The sequence below is a fragment of the Capsicum annuum genome, unplaced genomic scaffold, assembly GCF_002878395.1.
Source record: "Capsicum annuum cultivar UCD-10X-F1 unplaced genomic scaffold, UCD10Xv1.1 ctg83241, whole genome shotgun sequence".
In the NCBI taxonomy this organism is placed as follows: domain Eukaryota; kingdom Viridiplantae; phylum Streptophyta; class Magnoliopsida; order Solanales; family Solanaceae; genus Capsicum; species Capsicum annuum.
Genome location: NW_025894096.1, coordinates 14,015 through 33,080, shown reverse-complemented (window position 1 = coordinate 33,080; position 19,066 = coordinate 14,015). Strand labels below are relative to the sequence as shown.

The 19,066-nt window shown below is 37.1% G+C and overlaps 1 protein-coding gene across 1 annotated transcript; it reads right to left on the bottom strand.

Moving 5' to 3' along the window:
• Positions 1-162: 162 nt before the first annotated feature.
• On the bottom strand, positions 163-17,822 carry LOC124895606 (HVA22-like protein k). Its single transcript, XM_047406044.1, has 8 exons — positions 17,608-17,822; positions 3,237-3,295; positions 2,933-3,030; positions 2,170-2,221; positions 1,975-2,038; positions 1,142-1,237; positions 780-852; positions 163-549 (listed from the first exon to the last, which is right to left on the bottom strand). The coding sequence occupies exons 1-8, from the start codon at positions 17,647-17,649 to the stop codon at positions 449-451; spliced, it is 585 nt and encodes a 194-aa protein (XP_047262000.1). The 5' UTR covers positions 17,650-17,822; the 3' UTR covers positions 163-448.
• Positions 17,823-19,066: the final 1,244 nt, after the last annotated feature.

The following is a 19,066-nucleotide window of genomic DNA, read 5'->3' as shown; positions in this document are numbered from 1 at the left end:
ATGAAAATAGCATTAATATTTCTTAATTACCTAAATCTTGGAAGGCAGCGTTACCCGATACGAAATTAACGATAGAAGAAGGGCATTTGGTGTTTAATTATACCGCTGCACCTCACTGGTACATAGCGTAATTCGCAAGCACTCAAATTTCAACATGTCAAATATTGAGAAACCTTGTAATGCCTATGAGATTGAAGGAAATCAGCACTTTCTGTTGATATATTTACAGGAAAACAGAGAAGGAAACTCTCAAACCCCACAACAACAAAAGGAGAAGGAAACTCACAAACCCACAACAAAATTGGCTCCTTAGAAAATTATGTCTACACTGATCACTCCTATCTACTTTTGCATCAAAGATGCTGTATGAAAATGAACGTAAGCTAAACTAAGTTGATATGAAGTATGGCAGAGAGAGGGTACTTTTTATCTGATTTTCAAAAGGGCATCATGACTCATCTTCCGACTCTGAAGTCTCTACTTGCTCTGCTGGCCCTTCAATTGTACCAACAACTCGTCCTTGCGCAGGTTGCTGAAGAATATTCCCAACTAAAAAAAAAAAAAAAAAAAAGAGGAAATTTAATTAGTTAACCTATCACCTTTTGATGTACATGGTTCATATTCCAATCTAAAATATGAAAGTACTTTTCTTCTTTAATCATAAGATGGATAAATACTGATGTTCGCCAAGAAATAGCTCGTGGACGCTAGCATAAGATGAAGGAACATGTTTCCTATCAAAATATATATGATGGAAATCATTTATATAAAAGAACTACCTGATAATAGAGTTTTGCCAAGAAGCACCTTTGCATACTGGATTTCTGTTTGGTGAGCGCTGATAAATTTAGCCTGCATATTTTATTTCTATAAGACAAGCTGAATAAAGATTAGAAGCTGCGCATATACATCTTAGAGACATACCACTGAACAAGAACCTTAAGCAGTCCTATGAGATTACATGCACGATAGCAGTTTCTTCCAATATTCCACAGAAATTTCTGAGAATCTTTGGAAGAAGGCTAAAGCATTAAGCAATAACAATGCATCCTAGTAAAGTGAACTAGATGGCACTTTACATAACCTTCAACTACACATTCGATATGCAAATTTACAACATACATTAACAAATAACTTTTACCAATTCTCCATGGAATAACTCCAAAATATGATCCAGTCTTGCTTGATGTCTCATGAGGAAAGGGCGCAGATGGTTAGTGTACAACTGCTTAGCACCCTGTGTAACACCAAAGAAGTGCATGACTTTCCAAACCATTTTTGGAGAAAAAGTATAGTATAACCCTCAAGCTAAAGCTGTATCTTAACGCTAAGTTACTCAAAAGCAGCTAGATAGTTTTTTCCTTTCCAGGAGGTTTGGCCGTATACACTATACACTTGCAGGTATGTTGAGATTAGGACATTTTTATGCTGATTCCAATTGATAAAAAAAGTCACAGAACGACCCAATGATGATTATTCTAATTATTAAACATAATTCACTATCCTCACCATTCTCTCTGCCAGATTCAGTTGCTTCGCCTCACCCACCAATCCCTCAACCATCCTCTTAGATACCCACATTCCTTGTCTTTTGCTTGAAACCTAAGCTCTACGTTCCTTTTCTCTTATTTGAAACCTAAGCTCCCTCTCTCTCTCTCCACCTATCTTCTCCTCCAAACGTGTTATTCTTCTACATTTCCTTGGTTATCTCCTCAACAGCAGAACCAACAAGGCTTTCATATGGAAAGAGTATCCAGTGATAAGTTATTAGCTGAAAGCCAGTTTTTCTAACGGTAAAGGCAATGGCTATTTCCCAAGCACTTATCTATTGAAATGGGGAAGGGGATATATTCAGGGGACGTAACCACCAAAGTGAATTGTGTTTTACACATATCCTCCCCCAAACAGGATAAGCGACATGGAAAGGGAAGAAAAAGAAAAAGTTCAAGAAGCAAAAATATCTGTCGAACCCACCTCAGCAGATGGAAGTTGAAGCCAAACAAGAAATGCGAGCTTCACATGATAGTAAAGTGGGAACCTATGAAATAAGACAAATCTTGCATGTTACAAAAGCAAGGCTTGTAAAAGTTGATGTTCCAAACTAACAACCCCATGTAACCACATGAGACTGGCTATAAACAAATTAGAAAACAAAAAAGGAAGCAGTACCAGTAGAGAAATTTATCTGTGAATGCTTCAACTATACTGAAAGATCCATATACTGCAGGCAGAAAGGGAGTGAGAGAGAGTAACTTATGCTTCATGTAAAAGAGATATACAGGCAAGATAATTGCAATCACATAAAATTATAAGTAATTACTGTGAGGCATTAAATCCACAGTGGTTAGGCCTTGAATAGGTTAAGAATAAGTCACGAGGAAAGCAAACAAATACATGGGGAGTAGGGTTTTCCTTCTTCTTTTTTGTTTTTGTGTATGCGCGTGCAATCAGTGACACCTATTATAAAATTGCTCACTTCATCAAACACTATCATAAAACATATAATTATGAAGCATACATCCGAATCCTAAAATTTATGTGATGAGGAATCTACCCTCTAGATCCGCACCCATATCAGATACTCGAACCCGAGTTTGAGATGTAGGCACGTAGTAAGTAATTGAAATATTATAAGTATAGCAGCTTTGTTCTTACAAAATATGAGATGATTTATAGGGGGAACTCGTTTAAATTCTTGTTATATTTTCTTGTTCTGCAGACTCAACAGCTTCTTTTTATTGCTTTCGAATGATCTCTTAGATTATTTCCCAGCAATAGTTTCACGTGGTATTGGGAAAACAGGACATATAATAGAATTTATCGGAGATACTTTGTGCTGAGGACATCAATCAGTATCTTGTGGAGAAAAATGTAATTTCAAGATTTGCAAAGCATAACAATATGTGTAATGTTAAGGAAAAAGCATCATCACCTGCCCAGTACAAAAGCCATTTACGTTGCTCATTTTGGTCACCCATCTCAATTGCTTTGAAGGTAGAATAAACAGGCAAAACAATCCCTACAGAACAACTGCAAATACCTTTATATTTTAATGAGAATTTTTCCAAATAATAAGAAACAAAAATTCTTCAAGCTTGTGATATGGCACTGAAACTTTTGCATCTGAGTCATCCCAAGCAACAATGTAGGATGCCTTCTTAAAGCATAAAAGTGACAATGGCAAAAATCAATTGGAATCATGAGTAGAAAATCTACAGACACGAATAAGAGCTCACCATGCAGTGCGGACAACAACATTAGTATTAAGCGGGCTAAGAAGCAATTTCAACCCAATCTGCATCAAAATAAAATGATGTGAGGCCAGAAAAGACAGCCCAAACCTTCTGAATGCATGAAATAAACGAAAGCTGTAAGCACAAGGATGACCAGTAATACAAGAGAAGTTTTAGTAAAACTTGAAAAGTCATAGTTGCAAGATGGACCTCAAGGGTTGAAGAACAAGTGGTTGGCCAGTTCAAACACTCTAGGACTGGGGAAAGTAGTATAGGGTACTTACAAATTTTACCAATTTGTGAAGTGACCATAATTGGCAAGAAGATCCAAAATATCACTGTCTGTTTCAACATTTCCTCATAACATTACAGCATTACAAAAATGATGATATTCTACTTATGCTTCTACAATTAGATTAATTCATTCATTATTTTATGCTAAAGTATTCACACCTTTAAGGCCATTTAACATGAGGACCAATTGGTTGAGATAATTTTATCTAGTCTAATCCCACCTTCGACCGGCCAATCTGGGAAACCCTCACTGTTTTGTCCAATGTGAGTGAGGATCCCTCTGAAAAGGTAAAATATAAAAGATGATCTTCTAATAGAAGAAATTCTTCTGTTGTGTTTTTGGTCCTTCATATGACTTTTAGTGAAATTTTTAAAACATTCGATTAGAGGCATACCCGAAAAAATCAATCTGTACATCATCCTTTTACGCCAGACATGAGATAGAAATTTAATTCACACGCTATTTCCCTTATTCAATCATTTTCAAAAGGATTGGATACCCCTTTCCTAATACAAGTACTCATATACCGCGATCCCTCAATCTAGAATTTCAAAAAACGTCATTAGATTGGATAAGTAATCAATAAAATATCCAAGAGGAATTCATTAACATGTGTGTCTTAAAAGAATGGGAAAGGAAAGGGAAATTTATAATATGCAAAAGTTACTACATATAAGTCTGAAGACGAAAGTGTAAATCATCAGAATTTTACACTGCCCAATTGCTTCTGGGATCTGGTGTACGCTTTCCTAGTCCCTCTGAGGTACAACAGGTGATGCGTAAATCTATGAGACAGTTTAGATTTTGCTAAAAGGGGAGGGAAATTCAGAACAAGCAATCGAATGGTCTGGAAGACTTCTAACATATGTGTTATTTGGAAGAGAGTAATCAGAGATGCTCGGAATGAAGATTAAACTCGCTACTGTCTAACACATTAAATATTTTAACGTTTTAATCTAATTTTACAACTGTAAATCATTAGATGTTATTGGACTCCTACACAATTTGTCAGGGGCCACAACTTTTGTACGTAACACTGGATCTCGAGACCTTCTCGATGCCGTGTGAATGAACATATCATCATTTTACTTATTAAAAGAATAATATAACTTGTTTGTAACTGGGGAACTACACAGGCAGTGATTGTCCTTCTAAATCTGCTAAATTGAAACACAACAAAGCCTAAACCCATAGGGATTGTTTGGTAGCTGGTTTGGAGGTGAATTATGCAGGCATAAAATTCTACATAAGTAATACCACATTTGGTAGCTAGTTAGAAGGTAAATTATTTATGTATAAAATTAATATGGTACTTGGTTTACAATTTGAAAACACGCATAACTAAGACATGTATAAGATATGAGGAAATCTATGCATTATCTTATGCAAGATAGAAGATGGAATGAGTGATACTCCCTCTATTCCATATTCAATTAATTTGTGAGGCAATGCAAACCTTTTGAGAAGAGAAAAATAGGACATAAATTGGACGTCACCTTCCACCTTTGCCTTTTGAAGTCAAATTAAAATCATAAATATGAGCAATTAAGTATCGTGAACTCATCAACTAGAAAATATAAATGAAGGGCAAAAATGGAAGAAATTTCCAACAACGCTCTTGAAGATTGAACAACTAAGTTATTTTGAACATTGAAAAATGACTCATATGGACTAGAGGGAGTACATACATACTAATCCATGCATAACTAATACATGCAAATATAACACTATAGATTCCCACATGACTAATCCCTACATTACAAATATCTGCATAATTCTAACCAGCTACCAAACGACCCCTAATTGCTAATGATCCAACATGAAAACCTAGTCACTCGATCTCGACACCATCTTGGTGCAGTTTAAATGAACATATCATCACAAACACGGCCTATTTGCAGGGGCGGAGCTACACTTGAGAAAGAGGTTCGACGGAAAATTATACAATATATACATGGTTCAAATTATTTTTTATGTATATACAGTAGATATCGAACCCCCTTCGATTAGTTCGTATGTTCACTTGTGAACCCACTTGGTGAAATTCCTGGCTCCGCCACTGCCTATTTGCATACTGCACATAGTCACTCTCCTAAATGCCACAAAGTGGCTCTCACATTTTTTAAGTTTGTGTATCTAATGCATCACCACATATATAGGTGATAATTATCTTTCTATAATCTGCTACACCGAAACAGCAAACATAGCCTAAACCCTTAATTTGCTAATAATCCCACGCGAAAACTCAGCTACTCGATCTCTTCACTTTCTTTGTGAAAGTTTGAATAAGCATATCATTTTACTTATAAACACACACACAAAAAAAAAAGCTGCTCAAAACTGGGACATATACAGTCAATAATTATCTTTCTATAATCTGCTAAATTGAAACAGCAACATAGCGTAAACCCTTAATTTGCTAATGATCCCATGCAAAAAATCAGCTACTCGATCTCTTCACTTTCTTAGTGAAAGTTTGAATGAGCAAATCGTCATTTTACTTAAAAACAAACAAAAAAAGAGAGCTGTTTGAAACTGGTAGAATATATAGTCGATAATTATCTTTCTATAATCTGCTAAACTGAAACAGCAACATAGCCTAAACCCTTGATTTGCAAATCCCATGCGAAAACTCAGTTACTCGATCTCTTCACTTTCTTTGTGAAATCTTGAATGAGCATATCATCATTTTACTAATAAACAAACAAAAAAAGAGTTGTTCGAAACTGGGAGAACATACAGTTGTTGGACAATAAAATTTCGAGACCGAAAAATAAGTAACCGAGACAAGAAAATATTGCAACAATCAATTTATTGATTTCAATATGTGAGTGTTACAATATCTATGAATCCTCTGATTCGCCTTTTCAAATATAAATTCAAGGGCTTAAAGCTTGATCTTGAATTTGAATTTGATTTGTTGATTTGAGGGACTTGATCTTGACTTGTGTTTGAATTCAAGGGCTTTTGAGCTTGTACTTGAATATTGCGATCTTGATCTTGATCTTGATGAACTTGATTTGAATGCTTGAGCTTTTTAGAGAAATTGCAGCGTTTGATCCACGAGCTTTCTCTTGCTTCTTGTTAGAGTTCTAGAGGTCTCCTTTTCTAAATTATGAGACCCCTATTTAGAGTTGTGGAAAGGGAAGAGTCATGATGAAGATGGACTTCCTTTGTCCAATCAAATTCAAGTGACGTGATGCCTTTTATGGGCTTTGATTTCATTTGGCCTGTTGCATCATTGTGACATGTGGCATGGACCTATTGGCTCCTTCACTTGACTGGGCATGCCATGTCAGTTGCCACGTGGCACTCATTTGGGCCTCTAAAATAAGACAACATTTTGGACTTAGCAAGATGGGCTCACCATTTGTAGCCCAAGTTAATGGACTAGCCCAATAAAGATTGGACTTTATTTAAATCCATACATGTTTGGACTTAAATAATTAATCAAATTATATTAATCCACAATATCTATTTGGGACTAATATATTTTGAATTTAATGTAATCCGAATTTCGTTCGAATTTCAATTTAATAAAATTTCGTTGTCCACAAAATGCCCCCACTTCAAGACTCGTCGGAGTACGTTTATCTATCTCGAAGACTGGGCTTGAAGTATTAAAAGAGATCATTTAATTTGTTGAAGGATCCCTTGTATAAGGACCTTCAAATTTGTTAATGACTAGGATAACACATGATTCCCTTAAAACAATATGATTTAGAAGTATAACAAAGTGATATTTGACTTTTTTCTTAATATGGGCAAAATCTCATAAACATGCAGAGACTCCATAATGCCATCTGTAGCAGAGGCACGTACCAAGCCAATTCCTAATCAAATCACGCCAACAATTTGAAGCTAGTACTGATTGGAAATAAATAATAGCCACCGCCTCTTCTGTAGTCATATTCAAGTAGGAATATGTCTTTAATTTTATTTCATCAAGGAGACGAGAATGTTGCCTATTCACATCTTCTACCTAAGCCAATTATATTTTAGAACCACGTACATATTCTTCATAAATTTAACCTGCTTCCAATTTCTATTCAACTAGGAACTAGCCATCGCCTTAAGTAACCAAGTCCGTGTAGGAGATAGTTTCTTGGAGCTGACACTTGGAGTCTATAAATAGAGCACATGTTCTTCATGCCTGAGCAACAATCCAGAGAGTTTGTAAGCTGCCATACCCATCTCCATGGCTAAGAAGTAACCATTTTCAGGTAATTTCTTTTCTTTTCTTTTTTTTCTTTTTTTTCTTTTTTTTTGTGTGTGGGGTTCTTGTCTCTTTTTCCGTAGGATTGAAACAAATATGCAACAATCGGCTTAGGGTGCGAGAGTTTAACTTCTCCTCTATACACTCTAAGATCGATCAATTTGACTCCAAGATGGTGGCTTTGCAACAATCGGCTTAGGGTACGAGAGTTTAACTTCGTCTCCGTACACTCTAAGACCGACCAATTTGACTTCAAGGTGGTGGCTATGCAACATTCGGCTTAGGGTACGAGAGTTTAACTTCGCCTCCGTACACTCTAAGACCGACCAATTTGACTTCAAGGTAGTGGCTATGCAACATTCGGCTTAGGGTGCGAGAGTTTAACTTCGCCTCCGTACACTCTAAGACCGACCAATTTGGCTTCAAGATGCTGACTATGCAACAATCGGCTTAGGGTGCGAGAGTTTAACTTCGCCTCCGTACACTCTAAGACCAACCAATTTGACTTTAAGATGGTGGCTATGCAACATTCAGCTTAGGGTGCGAGAGTTTAACTTCCCCTCCGTACACTCTAAGACTGACCAATTGGCTTCAAGATGCTGACTTTTTACCTACGTACTTATGCAATGGTTTTTTTAAGTATGGGTCCTTTCACTGATGCACTTATGCGATGGTATTCTTTAAGTATTGGCCCCTTTCACCGATGCACTTATGCAATGGTCTTTTTTAAGTATGGACCCTTTCACCGATGCATTTATGTAACGGTATTCTGTAAGTATGGACGCTTTCACCGATGCATTTATGCAATGATCTGCTTTTAAGTATGGGCCCTTTCACTGATGAACTTATGCAATGGTCTTCTTTAAGTATGGGCCCTTTCACCGATGCATTTATGCAATGGTATTCTGTAAGATCCTTTTCACCGATGCATTTATGCAACGATCTTCTTTAAGTATGGGCCCTTTCACTAATGCATTTCTGCAATGGTCTTCTTTAAGTATGGGCCCTTTTCAATGGTTAGCTTGCGAAGGGGCAAATCTTGTCTGCCTTCAGGCACGGAAATTTTAAGATCCTGTAAAGAATAAATCCGTAAGAGGCCAGCTTAAGGTGCAAAGGGACAAATCTTGTCCACCTTAAGGCATGAAAATTTTGAGATCCTTTTAAGGATAAACCCTTAAGAGGTCAGTTTAAGATGTAAAGGGACAAATTTTGTCCGCCTTAAGACATAAAAATTTTGAGATCCTTTTGAGGACAAACTCGTGAGAGGCCAGCTTAAGGTGCAAAGGGACAAATCTTGTCCACCGTAAGGCATGACAACTATTTTATATCTTCTTAAAGATAAATCCGTAAAGAAACCAACTTAAGGTGCAAAGGGACAAATCTTTCCCACCTTAAGACATGGAAATTTTGGAGGCCTTGATTTGAAGACTTGGAGATTTTGTCAACTTTCACTCCTAAATTTGGCATTTAGTGGTTCAACTTCCAAATTTGGGGAGTTTGGAGACTTCATCTTATGTGAACGGAGCCATATTTCATTGGAGTTTGCCCCCCATTGAGCCGCCAATACTTGGAGTGAGTCCAAAATTTAATTAGAATATTTTCATACCCGGTATCCATATGATAGATACTGCAGGAACATTTTTTTTTTTACACTCATGCAACTGAACTCAAAATGAGATTCCAAGTGCCTACGTACCTCAATGAAAAGTATCAAGTCACAACGTAGTTCTAAGTAAGTTTTTTTTTTTGTCTTAACTTTTGCCTAGGCCGCCTCTTTCGAGGTTTTCAACCTAGCGGACATTTTTTTGAGCCGTATACAGTTTATACTCTTGCGGTCCAGAAGTGAACATGGAGTTTATACTCGTGCCTTAAGGAGTGTCATCTTCCTTCAAGGATAGTACTTCAAGAACTTGGCGTTGATAGGGCCAATCTTCACGCCATCTGCATCGACAAGCTTGTAAGCACCATTTGAATATGTCTCTTGTACGACATATGGTCCATCCCACTTTGGGGTGAATTTGCCCCCAGACGTTCGAGAAGTAATAATGGGTCTTCTCACTGCAAGAACTTGATCTCCAACTTGGAAGCACCTCAATCGAACTCTTTTGTTGAAAGAATGAGATAGACAGGCTTGGTAACATTCAAGATTTTGTTGAGCCTCCAGCTTCTTTTCATCAAGAGTTTCTAACTCTGCAAGACACAATTTAGCATTTTTTTCATTAGTGATTCCTTCTTAGATAGCCAGTCTCAAAGAAGGTATTTGACGCTCAAGTGGCAGGACGGCTTCAACTCCAAAAGCAAGCGAATATGAGGTTGCTTGCGTTGGTGTGCGGTAAGTTGTTCTATATGCCCATAGAGCTTCTTCCATTCGTTCATGCCAATCTTACTTGGACTTGGAGACGACTTTTTTCAATAGATTGCATAAAGTCTTATTAACTGCTTTGGCTAGACCATTGGCGGCAACATGGTACATAGAAGACTTGCGTTGCTTGAAGCCAAAGAAATCACAAATCTTACTTATCAGTTTGTTATCAAACGGCTTGCCATTGTCGGTTATTATATATTGAGGGATTCCAAAGCGATAGATGATATTCACTCGGATGAAATTCGCAACATTCTCCTACTTTACTTCTTTGAGAGCAACGGCATCGGCCTATTTTGAGAAGTAATCTGTTGCGGCCAAGATGTATAAGTGGTGGGTATAAGTGTACACCAGAAGATTTTGGTAGTGGACCAACAACATCCATTCCCCAAGCATTGAATGACCAAGATGCTACAGTTGGGTGTACTACCTCAGGAGGTTGATGAATGAAATTTGCATGGAATTGACAAGCTTTGCATCTTCTAGCATAGTCCAAGCAATCTTTCACCATCGTTGGCTAATAGTATCCCATCCTTTTAATGTGAAAATGGATCTTCGGTCTAGACTGATGCGATCCACAAACTCCCGAGTGTGCTTCTTGCAAAACTTGAATTGTTTTTTCCTTTCCCAAACACCGTAAGAGTACTCCTTCAAATGAACTTTTGTACAGTGTGTCTTTGTAGTAAAGGAAGCGAGGTGCACGACGACGAATGTCAATCCTTCTCCTTGGATCTTCTGGAAGTAATCCCATAACACAAATAGTCAATGATAGGTTGTTGTCAATCTTTTTTTACAGCTTCGGACACGACAACGAGGTATTCAACCTTATTTTCTACATCCTCATTTGACGGTGGTATTACCCATTCTTGGCGGATAGTAACTCGTATCTGATTTGGAAGAGTCAGGATTGAGGCCAAAGCATCTAGGCATCGACTTGCTTATTTTTTTTCCTCGGCATATGCTGGAGGGTTACTTCTCCAAGCCACCCCATCAACTTTGCGCATAATCGTGATATAGTCGTAGCTCAGGCTTTCTGACTTCATAGCTCCCCAAAAATTGCTTGATCACCAATTGAGAGTCACCAAAGACTTGTAATTGCAGTTGTTTCATATCAACTGTCATCTCAAGTCCAAGTATTAACGCTTGATATTCAGCAACATTATTAGAGCAACAGTTTATTAGGGTAAAAGAGTATGGGATGACCTCTTCTTGTGGAGTGACAAACACTAAACTGGCACCAGCTCCATCTCGATGTGCGGCACCATCAAAATACATCTTCCACGGGGTCTGGCTTCAATAATCATTGCATCTTCATCAGGAAGTTCATCGCTCAGTTCCCAATCATCAGGTATCGGGTGGTCTGCCAAGAAGTCAACCAATTCTTGTCCCTTAACGGCCTTTTGGGGAACATACACAATCTCAAACTGTTGAAATAGAAGGTACCATCTTGCAAGTCGGTCACTAAGGACTGGTTTCGACGTTACAAACTTGATGGGATTCGCCCTAGACACAAGACGAACAACATGAGCCTAAAAGTAGTGCTTCATTTTTTGAATTGAGAAGGCCAATGCCAAACACAACTTTTCGATTGGAGAATACTTTAGCTCATTTGGTGTCATTATTCTGCTCAGATAGTAAAGAAAGTTCTCTTTGCCTTCATTATTTTCTTGAGCCAGTAATGCTCCAACTGACCTCTTTTGTACCGCGATGTAGAGTATCAATGGTTTCCCAGGTATGGGTGCCATAAGAACTGGCGGCTTTATTAAGTATAATTTGATAATGGTTGACATTTTCCAGCCAGGTTTGAGATGAACCTCCTTAAATATGCTAGCCTTCCTTGAAGGCTTTTTAACTCGTGAATGTTTCGAGGCTCGGGCATCTTCAAAATTCCATCGACCTTGGCTTGATCAATTTCAATTCCTCGGTGTCGCACAATGAAGCCAAGAAACTTTCCGAAAGTAACTCCAAAGGCACACTTCAATGAATTAATCTTAAGTTGATATTTTCAAAGTAACTCAGACACCATTCTTAGGTCTTTTAAGTGGTCATCTCTCTTTCTTGACTTCATAACTAGATCATCTACGTAGCATTCAACATTTTTATGGAGCAGGCCGTCAAAGATATTTGATATAGCCCTTTGATAAGTGGCGCCAGCTTTCTTCAAACCAAAAGGCATCACCTTGTAGCAATAAATACCTTTGGACGAACGAAATACAGTGAGTTCTTCATCCTTTGGTGCCATGTGGATTTGATTATAGCCGGATGAACCATCCATGAAGGACATTGTCTCATAACCAGTGGTGGCATCAATCATCAATTCTGGTATGGGAATTGAAAAGTCATCCTTTGGGCAGACGTTTTTGAGATCCCGAAAGTCGATACAAACTCGAATTTGGCCATTTTTCTTCCGTACTGGAACAATACTTGAAATCCACGTGGGATAGTTGATTCTCCAAGTCGATCAAATACAGAGGGTCTTTTATTAGCAGCAGTGGATTCTTCTTCCACGGTGATGTAATTACTGACTGCCCTTCTTATGGAGATGCAAATTGGAGGTGGCTGCGTGTATCCTAGGCCTTCACGTGCCTGCCTGGTTGTACCCTCCGACGAAAGTTTGCCCAACCTTGATGGCTCATTAGTATTATATCCAGCCTATACAAATAACTTGTATGCATTTGGATCGAAGCCTTCTTTTGTGCGTTTTATGGGGAGTGTCATATCTTGTAGAGGATTTTGAGCCACAGACTCTCCAAGTAGCCTTGAGGATGGATTTATTGCGTCAATCCTCCTGATAGGTAAAGTTAGCCCCTTTAACACATTATCTTGGGAATCAGATAGGTGATTTTTTTTTTCTTTACCTTTGGTACATAGTGAAGAACAGGAGTTGCCTTCTTTTTCGTAGATGCGACGCTTTCTTTATTCAGAGTGAAGAGGGGCTTCTTGGTAGCGACTTTTTCGACAGTCACCGCGACCTTCTTAGATGCAAGATCATCACACTTGGTCTTGGTGACATCTTCAACCCTTTTCTCATTCACAACTTAATTCTTTAAGTAAAATTTTGCATCGACAAAGTGTGACTCAGCTTCAGTAAACAGCTTATCATCGGCAACTATCTTTCTTTCCACTTCGCCTTCAAGGTACTTCAAGCATTGATAGTAAGAGAACGAGATAATTTTGTTCTCGTGTACCCAAGGCCTACCAAGTAATATATTGTATGAAGTTTTGGCATCGATCACATGCATCAATACATTTTATTGAAAATCATCCATACGAATCCCCAACTTGACAGCTCCCATGGACCTCTGGCCCCCTTGGTTGAAGTCTTGGATCATTATACGGCTTTCGGCCAATTTGTCGGTAGCGATGCCAAGTTCCTTCATTGTACGGATAGGGAGGATGTCAACTCCGGATCCCTCATCAATCAAGATTTTATTTATCTTCTTTCCTAGAACTTGACCTACCATGTACAAAGGACGATTGTGTAAGGTTCCTCCAAGTAGAAGATCGTTATTTATAAATGTGATTTTTGTATCACATACATGTGCCTCCTGGCCAAGAGTTTCAACAAGCTTTTCAGAAGATGAAGGAACTTCCATTGGTAGATTTTCACCCTTCGCCCCTCTCTGGCAGTATTAAAACAAGATGCCTCAAGGTTGACTTGAGCAGTCTTTGCAAGAAACCAACTTGGTAAGAATTCTTCCAACGTTATCGAACACCGTAGTTTTTTATGGTGAAGTTCCATTACCCTCGTCTTCTTTGGAAGTTCAACCAACTTTTATTTCTTCGGTTTCTTTACCATCCTCCTTCTAGTTGGCTACTCGTACGACTCCTTTCGTATACTCGTCTTCCTGCGTCTGCGCCTGGTCACCAGAGTCCAACCTTCGTCATCTCCTTCGTCAACTGAAGACCTGTCAGACTCTAATAGTTTCTCATTATGTTCTTCAGCACATATTTGGACTAGATCGAGCGAGCCAAAAATGATAAAGATTTGATGAGAACTGGCTGTCTCATCGTCGAAGAAGATCTTCTCATTTACTAGTTGCATGACTTTGTCTTTAAAGACAAAGGATTTTTTCAAAGGGTGACTCACAAGCCTATGATATTTGCAATAATTAGGGTCATAGGTCCTTCCATCTTCGTTGGGCCGCTTCATCTCTGGGATTTCAATCAGCTTATGCCCAAGGAGTTCGTCGAAAATCTCAGCAACATCAGAATCAAGGAAGGGATATTCCTTTTCTTGCATCTCCTCTAAAGTTTTCTGATTTGGATGTGCTCCAGGAGTCGTCTTCACACTTTGCTTCTTGCTCACCTTCGTGGTGACCTTCATAGGAGACACGTCAATATTCATAGATTCCTTGTTGTCATTTCTGGGGACAAACTTGCCCCATCTTTTGGGTTCTTGCTTATCCTTTCCCCTTCGAGGGTCATGGATAGGCGTTGCTCCCTTTCCGACAGAAGACATGCTCAACTCGATATCGTGAGCACGAGTAGCTAACTTTTCAAAGGATTTAGGATTAATGCCTTGCAAGATGTAGAGAAGCTCCCAATGCATTCCTTGGACACACATCTCTATTGCAGAAGCTTCGTTGAGCCTATATTTGCAGTTTAGGCTAGCATTTCTCCATCAATTAGTGTAGTCAATGACTGGTTCGTCCTTTCTTTGCCGAGTATTTGTGAGCTCTACCATGCTCACTGCACGTCTTGTGCTATAAAAGCGATTTAAGAACTCGTGCTCCAATTGCTCCCAACTATCGATGGAATTAGGCTCAAGGTCCGTATACCAATCAAAGGCGTTTTCCTTTAGGGAATGAACAAACTGTTTGACAAGATAATCACCGTAAGTTCCAGCATTATTACGTGTCTCAACAAAGTATGCGACAAGCTGTTTTGGATTCCCTTTGCCCTCAAATTGTTGAAATTTGGGGGGTAAATAGCCGGCAAGCATTTTGAGGCTATCTATCCTCACAGTGTAGGGCTTGGCATACGCAAGGGAAGATTTGGTGACAACATCATTCTAGTCTTTGAGGGTCTCTTCAATGAATTCCTTCAGTTGCTCAATCGGGATCATTCCCTCAGAAGAAACTTGTACTTCTTTAGTTGGTGATGTTTGTTTCACAGGATGTTCTGTCTCGTGAGCCTCTGGAGACTTTTCAGGTGCATGGCTAGACTCTCCGTCTATCAAGCCTTCCATCCTATCCACTATCTTATCAACCGAGCATCTTGATACTAAACATATTTGGTTAGGCCCTCAATTGCCTTTGTCAGATTCGCAAGTTGATCCTTCATAGACGAGGCATCAGTTACCATTGCTTGCATGATCACCGGAGATAGGGTGTGCATCAGTCGGTTCGCTTCGGTTTTATGTGTTATTGGTTCGGTTTATCGATTTTCGGTTTTTAAATATGTAAAACCAATAACCAACCAATATGATATTTTTCTTATCGGTCCTTAATGGTTCGGTTTTCGGTTTAGCCAATAAGAAAATACTTATAAAATAGAAATAGTAACAACTAACATAAAAAAACAAAATCTTAGTTATCGCCAAAATCCAACACAATGCATTTTAGTTTACAAGAATCTTCAAACTTGAACTGAATATTAGTTAGAGAAAAAATTAAAACCTAATTGTTGGAAGCTATAAATGCTTCAAGTTTTTCAATACGATAAAAGCCGAGTTTTATATTGTGCCTTTGTTGCCCTGAATGGGTTAATACTTTGTGAATCACTAAATTGTGAATAAGTAATGCATATAATATATATACATACACATATTTATCTATATATATATATATAGAGAGAGAGAGAGATTTATATATAACATAAAAAATAGGGATTAAACAATAATTTAGTGTATCCTTATTGGGTTATCGGTTTAACCGATAACCCAATAAGCTAAAATCGAAACCGAACCATTTACCCAATAAATTTTTTTATAAAACCAATAAAAAACCATTAGCCTAATAACATTTTTATCGGTTCGGTTTATCGGTCGGTTCAGTTTTTGCATACCCCTAACGGGAGATGTTGGAGAGTAACACGGATTGTCGCATAAGTTGATCTTCGAAGTGCTCAACTTATGCGACATAAGTGGAGATGACGCATTTGTTGAACGATCATCGCTCTTTGCGCCAGAGTATTTGGAACCAGAGTGCTCAAGAAGAGCTAGCCCCTCTTAAGCAATTCCGCCACATTACTTCCTCCTTCCGAAGCACTTGCATTGGACTTCGTTCCTTTGGGGGCTGAAGATCCAAAAACTGGAGTTGGCGCGGATGACACTGGATGTGTTTGTTGTCCTAGCAAGCCTGCCTTGCTCCTTGTGACAGCTTCCAAAAGTAACACCAAGGATGCTTTCTACTTCAGCAGAGAACTTTGAATCAGCAGCCTTGGAAGCAGTTGATTGAGAGTTGACCTTCTTGGAAGTCATTTCAGCATTGTTGAACTTTGAAGTTGGAAAAATTGAGATGAGAGGTAGAGATCGTCCCACTGGGCGTGCCAGAATTTATTGGACAATAAAATTTTCAAGACCGAAAAATAAGTAATCGAGACAAGAAAATATTGCAACAATCAATTTATTAATTTCAATATGTGAGTGTTACAATCTCTATGAATCCTCTGATTCGCCTTTTCAAATATAAATTCAAGGGTTTAAAGCTTGATCTTGAATTTGACCTTGATTTGTTGATTTAAGGGACTTGATCTTAACTTGTTTGAATTCAAGGGTTTTAGAGCTTGTTCTTGAATATTGTGATCTTGATCTTGATGAGCTTGATTTGAATGTTTGAGCTTTTTAGAGAAATTGCAGTGTTTGATCCACGATCTTTCTTTTGCTTCTTGTTAGAGTTCCGGGATCTCCTTTTCTGAATTATGAGACCCCTATTTATAGTTGTGGAAAGGAAAGAGTCGTGATGAAGATGGATTTTCTTTGTCCAATCAAATTCGAGTGATGTGGTGCCTTTTGTGGGCTTTGATTTCATTGGGTCTGTTGCATCATTTTGACATGTGGCATGGACCTATTGACTTCTTCACTTGACTGGGCATGCCATGTCATTTGTCACGTGGCACTCATTTGGGCATCCAGAATAAGACAACATTTTGGACTTAGCAAGATGGGCTCACCATTTGTAGCTCAAGTTAATGGACTAGCCCAATAAAGATTAGACTTTATTTAAATCCATACATGTTTGGACTTAAATAATTAATCAAATTATATTAATCCACAATATCTATTTGGGACTAATATATTTTGAATTTAATGTAATCTGAATTTCGTTAGAATTTCAATTTAATAAAATTTCGTTGTCCACAACAGTCGATAATTATCTTTCTATAATCTGCTAAATTGAAAACAGTAGCATAGACAAAACCTTTAATTGCTAATGATCCAACAAAAAAATCTCAGTTAAATTAGAAAACATCCTAATTTACATATGAAATTAGCAGCAAACAGGATAATCACTTAACGTAATCGCAGTAAGATCAGTGTATTGCGAATAGTAAATACCTCGCTGGAGAGATTAGAGGTAAACATAGCCATTCCTGCCATTCCCCGAGAGAGTTTTTTTCAGTTCCGGCAATCGTCTCCAAAGTTTGATTCCAGTATAAATAGTGTAGTCTATTGACTTTTCTGTGAATTACATAATCACCTCTTCAGTTTGGTGAAAATTCACTCCGGTCCTTTTTCTTAGTTTTTGTTGATCGAAATCGGCAATAATCACTTTTGTAGTTGTTTTTACATGTATAACTAGTATTAGTACCCGCACGATGTGCGAATAATATTTGAGTGAAAGTAATTATTAAATAAAGATAGATTAAAAAAATAATTTAGATTTATAAATTTATCAAATAGTAAAGCATAAAAAAAAAAAAATCATTGACCAATAAATAAGCCAACATAAACTAATGAAATGTAAGTCAAAATCTCCGATCAATTATAGTTTTTGAATAGTTCATAACAAATAATTCATAATAAATTACTTCAAAATGAAAAAAAAAGTAGATAAAATCAATTTGAATTTATTAAAAATATTTACCGATATACGAATATTGAAAGGAGACCAAGCATAAAGAAAAAATATTATCGTTCTAGTTATACCATTTATAACATTCACATTTAAGTCAAAATAGGATCATAAAATACTAAATATAAAAAAGAGATAAAATTTATCTTTAAAAAATTTAAAATTTTAAACGAATAAATCATAATAATCTCAAGCAAGATCTTGAAATTTTTATTTTTCATTCGTGTCAAAAAAATTGATATATTTTTAAAATTTTATTAATAGATTCATTATTTAGTGAGACTATATTACGAAAATTTGTATTTGGATAAAGAAATCACTAAGGTAACAAACTTATTTTTCTCAAAAAAGAAAAATACTATGAATAATTAAAATCATTTTTAACAAATAATTTTCTTGTTTCAAACCTATATTGTTTGAATATATAGTGACCTTCTCATAGGTTTCTTCTTCTTGAAATCTCATTACTAATTATTGACAACAGTCCTTCACTATGTGGATCTTTTACTATACCAAAATATGATATTGAATAACGATTAATAAAATTAAAAAAAACAATCATTTTTATTTCATAATTATGCAATACCTCAAAATAATATATAATCAAGAAATTATATTATTCATAGTATAAATTTATATTTGAATAAAGAGATTAAAAAATTAACAAACTTAATTTTCTCGAGAAGAAAAATCACTACGAATAATTCAAATCATTTTCAACAAACGATTTTCTTGTTTCAAACCTATATTACATGGGGGTTTGGGCCACAGGTGACAAAAGAGTTTTAAAATGAGATGTAAGTGACACAAGTCTTAATTATTAGGTGGAGGTGACAATTACTTTATTATGAATTAAGAAAGTTGAAAAAGTTTGAAAATAACCCACAAGTTTTAAAATTTACACTTTGATCCAAATGTTAGCCTATATAACGAAAAACGGAG

Excerpts from the sequence above, each read along its gene's own strand:
- LOC124895606 (XM_047406044.1), bottom strand. The coding sequence starts at position 17,649 with ATGGCAGGAATGGCTATGTTTACCTCTAATCTCTCCAGCGAG. Across the intron at positions 2,222-2,932 it reads ATGGCTTTTGTACTGGGCAG|TATATGGATCTTTCAGTATA; the intron begins GTGATGATGCTT and ends TTCTGCCTGCAG. Across the intron at positions 853-1,141 it reads AGTTATTCCATGGAGAATTG|GCTAAATTTATCAGCGCTCA; the intron begins GTAAAAGTTATT and ends TAAAATATGCAG.